Consider the following 9,082-nt stretch of genomic DNA (forward strand, 5'->3'; position numbering starts at 1 on the left):
GCCAAATCTGTCCCGATTAGACCCCGAATCCCCGAATTCGAACCGGGCGCTTTCGTTGGACCGCCACTATTAAGCTTTCTCCCACCACTGAACCCTTAAACCCTAACCTAGCATGAGAAGACGATGGGCGGTTGCCGTCACGGCCAGCAAGCCCACCCCTGGTATACTATCAACCTCCTCCTCCTCCATACGACCCTTCTCTTCTCGGTATTCCTCCTCCTCCGCCGTCGCCGCTGAAGACTTACTAGCCGAGACCCTGCCACCAGAGAAACCCAGCACCGGCTCGTTTCTCGTTGCCCGCCTATCCTATCTCCTCTCCCGGCCGCACTGGCGCAAGAACCGGTCTTTTAAAAAATTGGCTCGCTCCGTGACCCCGCCCGTGGTCGCCGAGCTGCTCCAGGGCGGTTCCCTCGATGCCGAGTCGGCGCTCGCGTTCTTCCAATGGATCGGCCAGCGTCCAGGATACCGGCACAGTGTAGAGTCCTATGCCTCCCTGGTCCACGTACTCCTTCGATCGAAATCTCGCTTCCAGGTTGACGAAGTTGTCACCTTTATGATTAAATCGTGTTATTCCGTCGAGGAAGTGCGCACAGCATTGGAGACATTTAAGTTGATCAACAGAGCAGGTGGCGGTGTCAGATTCAGGCCCTCTATTTGGTGTTACAACACGCTGTTGATGTCCCTCGGCAGGTATGGAATGATCGAGGAGATGAACGATATGTACCGGCAGATTAATAATGATCAAGTTTTGCCTGACCTTGTTACCTACAATACGATGATCAAGGCCTATTGCATGGAAGGGAATCTGGCTGAAACAAAACAGTATCTTAGGTGCTTACTGGAATCTGGTTTGGCTCCAGATAGATTTACGTACAATTTTTTGATCTTAGGGCACTGTCGGAGCAAGAAATTAGACAGGGCTTGTTGGATTTTCTTGATGATGCCACAGATGGGTCGCCGGAGAAACGAATTTTCATACACCATCCTCATCCAAGGGCTCTGTAAGCACTCTAGGGTAAATGAGGCTTTGAGCTTGTTCTTAAAGATGGGAAGTGATGCATGTCACCCTAATGTCCACACGTACACGGTGATGATAGATGGTCTTTGCACGGTGGGAAAGCTTGATGATGCTGAGAAATTGTTGAATGAGATTTTTGATAGAGGTTTGGTTCCTAGCAATGTGACTTACAATGCTCTGCTGGATGGTTACTGTAAGAGAGGGAAATTTGAAGCTGCTTATGGGGTTATGAAGCTAATGGAATCAAATGGTTGCAAGCTAGATGAATGGACTTATTCGATAGTCATTCAGAGTCTTTGTAAGGAGAATAGGCTTGAGGATGCTGAGGCATTGCTGAATGAGGCCATTGCAAGGGGTTGTGGTCCTAATGTCTTTACATTTAGCGCTCTCTTACATGTATATTGCAAGCATGGGAAGATTGCTGATGGTTTGAGAGTTATGGAACTCATGGAATCAAATGGATGTAAACCAGATGCATGGACTTATACAATGATGATTGATGGCCTGTGTAAGGAGAATAGACTAGATGATGCTGTAAAAATGCTAAGGGAGATGTTTGATAGACGTTTGATTCCAAGTGTTGTCACCTATACTGCTTTGGTTGGTGGATTTTGTGAGAGAAGGAAGATGAACGATGCACTACAGGTTGTGGAGATGATGGAGTCATATGGGTGTCAACCAAATGCTTGGACTTATACTGAGCTGATTTATGGATTTTGTCTAGAGAGAAACGTGCACAAGGCGATGAGTTTGTTATCCAAGATGCTTGAAGGTGGATCAACTCCAAACATAATCACATACACCAACTTGATTAATGGGCAGTGCCAGGAGGGTTATATGGATGATGCTCTCAGATTACTCAACTCAATGGAGGCAAAAGGTTTGGTCGCTGATCAGCAGACATATACTATTTTAATAGATGCCCTCTGCAAGGACGGGAGAATTGATGAAGCTTATGCTTTATTTTCCTCTCTTGCCAGAAAAGATGTAATTCCAAACAAGGTCATGTATACTGCACTAATAGATGGCCTATGCAAATCAGGAAAGATTGATTTTGCTTATTCCCTGCTTAAGAGAATGAGTTTAGATGATTGCTTGCCAGACACCTTCACCTACAGTGTGTTAATAGATGGCTTTTGCAAAGAAAGAAAATTGCAAGAAGCCTTGTCACTGCTGGGGACTATGTCCAAAAAAGGTGTAGAGCCTACAGCTGTAACTTTTACGATTCTTATTGATGAGATGCTCTATAAAGGGGACTATGATCATGCTAAAAAGATGTTGAACCAAATATTTTCTTCAGGTTGTAAGCCAACTGCACACACTTACACTGCATTCGTCCATGCCTATTGCTGTGAGGGAAGGGTAGAAGAGGCAGAAAGTACAGTAACAGAGATGAAGAATGAAGGAATTCTTCCTGATTTGGTAACATATAACACATTGATTAATGGATTTGGAACTATGGGGTACATGGATCGTGCATTTTCTGCTCTCAAGAACATGATCGATTCTGCATGCCAGCCAAACTACTGGACTTACTCAGTTTTGCTCGAGCATTTCTTGAAAGGCAAGCAGGAAAACATTGTCCTTAGTAGTTCAGAATTGTGGGAGAAAATAGATGTAGCAATAGTTCTGGAGTTTTTAGGGGAGATGGAACAGTTTGATTGTGCTCCTAATCTTGTTACATATGGTGCCCTCATAGCAGGCTTCTGCAAGGTGGCACGGTTGGAAGAAGCATATCTGATGTTGTCTCATATGAAAAAAGGAGGTTTATTACCCAACGGAGACATCTATAACTCTCTCATTATTTGTTGCTGCAAGTTAAACCGGTATATGGAGGCATCAACTTTTATGAACTCCTTGTCAGAATGTGGCTATCTTCCTCAGTTGGAATCCTACCAGGTTCTTCTTTCAGGGCTCTGTGATGAAAGAAACTCTGAGCAAGCTAAATTATTTTTCTGTGACTTAATGGGTAAAGGTTATAATCCTGATGAGGTTGTATGGAAAGTTCTCATTGATGGTGTACTTAAAAAAGGTTATGTGAATGAATGTTCTGAGATGTTTACAATCATGAAGGAATTGAACTGCTATCCTACTCCTCAGACACTTGCTCTGATGGCCAAGTACACTTCTGAACTAAGTCAGGGGGAAACAAGCATACTGGAGAAATGATCCTTCTTAATTGGCATCTTACATGGTAATTCCTGTGGCAACTTTTAAATGTTCCCTTCCCTTGTATGGATACTTATTGGTGGAATTACACCGGAAGACTTATGAAGCATCCTTGTGATGGTGTCAGATGTCCTTCAAAGAACTGTCTTGAGACTGATAGTATCCTGTGATAGTAAACCAACCTTGACATCTGAATAGGTTTGTTTTTTTTCTTTCACTTATTTATGATTCATTTGGTTGGGAATTTGTCATCTATAGAAACATATTTTGTTAATCAAGCAGTAATTTTCTCTTCCTTGATGCTTAAACCTTACAATAATGAAAAAGATTTCAGCATCATGTTTTCTGTTCAGAACTTGCTCTGTTTAATTCATTTTTTGAAGCTTATTTAATCAATTATATTGTAAAAGGCTAAAAGCTTATTTCAAGTAGAATAAAATTCATTGATTGTGCATACAGGTACAAGGGCACAGGTATCTACTCAGACTAAACTGCACAAGTTCCTGCCTACTTGTATGAGGCTGTTGCAATGTACGGCAGCAATTTACAAAGGGGAGTCCAGGAAATGGAATCCACACTGGAGCAGTGTTCATATTTTCCATCATAGGTTGGAAATTGGCCTTCCAAGGCATGATGAGATGTAAGACCTTCGCACAGATCGACCATGGCCCTTCTTTAAGAATACCAAGAGAATCCTCTTCGGATGTAAACCGAAAAGAAAAAAAAAATCCATTGGTCATTATCAAGAATTAATGGATTAGAAGGGAAATTCCAAAGTTGGATCACCGTTGTTCTAATGATTTCTAGCGGTGGTGGTTTCCTCAGAAACCAGTGGTATTCTAAAAGCTATGTGCCTAGTGTCAAAAGTCAGTTGGCCATGGATGGCCAGATGTTTAAAGATAGTGTAGTTTGATGGTCATGAATTTTTCCCAAACCTCTAGATATGAACCAAGTCGATATAGCTATTGTGAATGCCAGGATGGATCATGTCATATGGCTTAGGCATGGAAATAAGAAATTTGTATGTGAAAATATATCTTTAAAAAGTTTAAATTATTGAAAATCGAGTTTAGGGTTCTTGGTGAGGTATGTGTAATACAGTATTTAGAACTTCAAATTTCTTACTGATTTAGATAATAATACAAATATGCTTATTTTCTTTGTTACATTTGTTTCATTGGTATAGACAAGAATAAGAAAAGCTTGCCTAAGAATCAGCATATACATTTCTGTTATCTAATGCTGTCACTGGTATTTCTTTTTACAAAAGAATGTTCCCATCTTCTCTGATTTTGATAATGTTGGCCATGAGCTACATAATGTGCTTTGGAGGGGTTCTGGTCTGTACAACTAAACAACAAAAATTATACTGATATTTACAAAAATCATACTGATATTTAATAAATGCAGATGCATATGATGGTCACGAGTAGCCAAGATAGATGCATTGGTAGTTGGAAGAAACACAAGCAAAACAAACTCGAAATGTGGTAATGTCTTGACTCAGGTTAGCTGCTCTTCACTCTAAAAAATAAACTGATACATTTGTTATTCCTGAAATGATGACATCATTCCTTCATATGGTTGTTTTCATTTCTTTTGGTTTATGTTCAACTCAATTTACAGATGTTCCTTGTGTTCTAGTTGTTATTTCAGATGAGTGGATTATTTTTGCCCTAGTATATTTTGGCTGGTCGAAGAGAGCGAAGGGATAGTAATAAAATGTTCTTTTCAAGTCTGTCATAGGAGCTGATAACCTTGTCTTCTTTTTTCTTTTCCCAATATTGGTGTCCAAGATTCTTCGGAGCAATTCATTAAATTCTGACAAGTTTATTCTTCAAAAGCTTGTGAATAGCTTAGACTCCTGAATATTTTGTTGTAGCATTGACAGTCTTACACTGGTTATTATTCCGATTATTGTTACTAACATGGGCTTTCCCTTTCAAGATATTATTGGAGATGGTGAGAACATATCAGATTCCTTGGAAAATTATGCTTCTTAAATTCTTTGAATTGACTGGTTAAGTTCTTGAGGTTTTGGCTTTGCAAATAAAGAGGTTTAACAATTATCACAATGTGTCCTAGGTTAGTTATTTCTTCTTTGAAGAACTTTGCTCTGAATGGCACTTGCAAAAAAAATTTCATAAGGAAATAATTTAAACTTTATTTTGAGAAAAAGTATGAGGTGGTAATAGTGGTAATACTCAGTGACTAGGAGCAGTGTTAAATCTTTAAAGGAATACTGAAACGGATGGCCCAAACCATGATAACAAGTAAAATTGCAATGAACCATTTCTTGAAAAGAATCTGTGTTGGGGATCTATAAATGAAATATTCACAAGCAAGGTACCTAGGAGGACGATAAAAGGGTCTCCTGAAGAAGGCCTTAAGAACAACAGCAGCAATAACAACAACTAGTTGTAATGACAGTAGCGATAACAACTAGTTGGAATGACCCAACTATTTGAGATCAGCTATGTAGATCTTTTATCGTCATTGAGCACCATAAATCTAGAGTGATTACCTTATGTATGATTAATTGCACATTATCAGGCAATACTAGAGTGATAACTTAGTTGATCATGCTAAGTATCTATATCATGAATGCGTCGTTTTAGTGCTAACATTAACTTATAGCAGTTCATGCAGGACATGGGACCAACAGGCTTTTTGGTAGACCTGTTCTTCCTAGAGGGTCCTCACGATTGAGATAAGACTTTTTGGTAGGACATTCAGCTTTGGAAACTTCCATGTTTGATTACAAGAGGAGTATCGGAAGGACAGTTAAGATTCTGATGCCTCTTTGCAGCAGATCTCCTGATACACGTCTCGTATAGATTGCAGGAATTCTCAGTTACTCAACTCAACACTGCACTCACTTCTGCAGCTTGTGCTTCCTCACAACTGCACACCGGAGCTAGTTGGTTTCCCGGACAAGATTGAAGACTTTCGACCTAGTAGATTGGAAAAACAATATGGATGCAGTTGCCTCCAAGTTATATCATTTATTAGTTCCTTTCTGGCAATGATACAAGATGGGGACCAGCTTGATTGCTTTGGAAAGTTGAACCTCCTCCAAAGTCTGCTGTGAAAAATGTGTTTTTTCCTCAAAAAATATATATATATGATGGATAACGGCCAAAGCCTGGATTTCGAGCAGTTTCTTGTGAACCCTCTCTGCGTTGAGCTGATCGGGATCAAGTATGTAATAATATACCAATCAATCCGAATTTATCAATCATCCTTCGTTCATAAGCAGTTCAGTGTCCGATGGATTCTTGCTTTTCTGGCTGATACTGTAGTGGGAATTAAAGCTTTTGTCCTAAAGCTGGACAGCAAATGCAACTATTTTGCTTCTTCATGCCTGTTGCAATCGAATGACATGTTCCATTTACTATCTCAAAGTTTTGATTAAGCATGATGATTGTGCTCATCCTTGTGTCAGCAATGCTAATCCTCTTTAGGAGTGCTTTCATCAGAGATAATCTCACCACTAGTTGGATTTGCTTTCCAACTCAGTGACCATTCAAATGTTGCTCTCAGTGGCACAAAGTTCCAAGCCAATTTGTAAGGAGTGGTGCCAAGAAAACCATGACAGATGAAGGATGTTCTTATCAGCATCCCAAGTTAGAAAACCTGATCATCATTGATCTCAAGATTGACGAGAAATATCCCTTAGCTAAGCTCAACAAGAACCAGCAACATTGGGAGTTCTATATTATAATAGCTTATTATCGATAAAGGTTTTAGCTATTTTGGATACATTCATAAAGTAAAAATAAGATGATTAAAAGATAATAATTTTGTTTAAGTGATTAAATAAAAATATAAAATGTATGTTAGATTAGTCATTCTTTATTAATTTGAGTACAAATATTTAAAAAAATAATATTAAAAATAGATAAATATGTTGAGATAATTTGTGGCAAATTCTTTAATTTGAGTGCAAATATTTTAAAAAATAATATCAAAAAATAAATAAATATGTTGAGATAAATACGTAGTCAAAAACTATTTGTGACAAATTCTTTAATAGAATAAAATAACAGCGAATCATCTAAAATAATAAAAGCATATTCGAAGAAGACCTACAAACGCCGTGATTCTTGATTTAACTTAGAATATTATTTCTGCGCTGATGCCGTATCTGCTACTGCGCTCAAGGAAAAAGAGGTTGCCATTTATTATCTACCTTCTGGTTGGCTTTGGCTGTCTCTCACCGATTGCCTCTGCCTTCCTTGTCATCATCCACAAAGGGACAAGCTTGGAGGCTTGCCTTGGATAAGCTCAAATTGGGTGAACCGAGATCAAACTTCTCTTCCTCTGGATTGTGACCTCCACACTTTTGACCCGGTTGTGCTTGCGAGGACTGGGAGATGAGAACCAGCAGGTGGTCGATGCACCAGGACAAGAGAGCCATTGTCTTTGGGACAATTCAGCCACCATCGAGTTCGTCCTTCCAGAGACACAGAGAGAGAGAGAGAGAGAGAGGGACTGATGGTTGATACTTGAATTGGTCCGTCAAAGATTTCAATTGGACATGGTGATCATGCTTAATCTGTCAATGCATCGAGAAAGAACATGAAGTAATCGTCTCTTACTGCAATCAGTGATACCATAGGATGTAAGCAGCTAGAAGATTCATTCTATTTGTCAACAAGAGCGGCTTAAAGATTCATTCTATTTGTCAACAAGATTCATATTTTATAAAGTTGATATAAACATAAAATCTATACTTGTGCTTGTGTGAAATATTTTAATAATAAAATTTAAATTAAAAAACAATCCTTTTGATGATAAAGAAATTTAGAATTGCAAGTTAATAATAATACACTCATCAAATCTTTATAAGTCAATCTTAATCTTGCCCACTTTCGATATGGGACTAATCATGAGTGTTATAAGGCTCCACGCTGTGACGAATTCTCTGACTCCGTCTATAGGAAACCCTTGACCAAAATGTTTAAGCTGAAGTTGATATTAATACACTCATCAGACCCTTATAAGTTAATCTTAATCTTGTACACTTTCGATGTTGGACTATCAGGGGTGTTATAGTCACTATGAGCGATAGATTAAGGATAAAAAGAGATGAGAGAAGATGTGTAAATCTTAATAATATCACGTATTCATATCTCCTATGAATTTCGAGTCCCCATATCTTTTTCTTTTATAAGCAAAAGTATAAAGTCTAAAATAACTAATTATGAAAGTCTCCCATCTTCTAAAGAATTCTATCATAATTGAACATCCTTATTATTGATCGATAATCATAATCAAAATTTAATCATATTTATAATATATTTTATTTGAGTCATATGATCTAAAATTTCATTGATGCATACATATATGTAGCTCTAAGACAATAAATTTTTTTTCTTTTTATCTTTCTTGATAAAGGTAAAAAAGATACAATCATTTGACCTGATCTGTATATTATTATTTACTAATGTATTTTGTGTGTAAAATTTTATCGAATGAGATTTTAAATTTTTATTAAATAAATTTTATTCATCATCACATAATCAATATTTTAAGTATAAAATTTATCATATGCCATTTTAGGTTTTATATACTATAAAATTCAATTACTATATAATATATATATATATATATAATATTGAGTACAAGACTTGTAGATATTATGATTAGAAGATACGAAATAATAACTATAAATAATATGAAAAAAAATAAATATTAAAATTTTAACTTAATAAATAATTTAATTTTTTATATAGCTCAATGATAATAAGAGATTCATGCAACTGACTCCAAATAATTCAGATTACTATCTTATTATTGTCTTAGTGTCGCTGTTGATGAACCAACGTATAATTAATTTCATGCCACTCATCTCTTTATGTGGCCATCTAACACTAGAATCATACACCCAAA

General features: G+C 37.4%; 1 protein-coding gene across 13 annotated transcripts; it reads left to right on the forward strand.

Annotated features, from left to right (window-relative positions):
* Positions 1-86: 86 nt before the first annotated feature.
* LOC135585645 (pentatricopeptide repeat-containing protein At5g65560-like) lies at positions 87-6,605 on the forward strand. 13 transcript variants are annotated; one of them, XM_065168092.1, is made up of 5 exons: positions 88-3,385; positions 3,647-3,827; positions 4,598-4,694; positions 5,828-5,910; positions 6,025-6,605. In XM_065168092.1, the coding sequence occupies exon 1, from the start codon at positions 113-115 to the stop codon at positions 3,185-3,187; it is 3,075 nt and encodes a 1,024-aa protein (XP_065024164.1). In that variant the 5' UTR covers positions 88-112; the 3' UTR covers positions 3,188-3,385; positions 3,647-3,827; positions 4,598-4,694; positions 5,828-5,910; positions 6,025-6,605. The 13 variants fall into 13 exon arrangements, with proteins under 13 accessions (XP_065024165.1, XP_065024169.1, XP_065024164.1 ...); XM_065168091.1 differs by having other exon boundaries at positions 5,837-5,910; XM_065168094.1 differs by having other exon boundaries at positions 4,598-4,677.
* The last annotated feature ends 2,477 nt before the right edge of the window (positions 6,606-9,082 follow it).

This window comes from Musa acuminata, chromosome BXJ3-9 (assembly GCF_036884655.1).
Source record: "Musa acuminata AAA Group cultivar baxijiao chromosome BXJ3-9, Cavendish_Baxijiao_AAA, whole genome shotgun sequence".
In the NCBI taxonomy this organism is placed as follows: domain Eukaryota; kingdom Viridiplantae; phylum Streptophyta; class Magnoliopsida; order Zingiberales; family Musaceae; genus Musa; species Musa acuminata.

Coding starts and splice junctions, on each gene's coding strand:
- LOC135585645 (XM_065168093.1), top strand. CDS start 113: ATGAGAAGACGATGGGCGGTTGCCGTCACGGCCAGCAAGCCCACCCCT.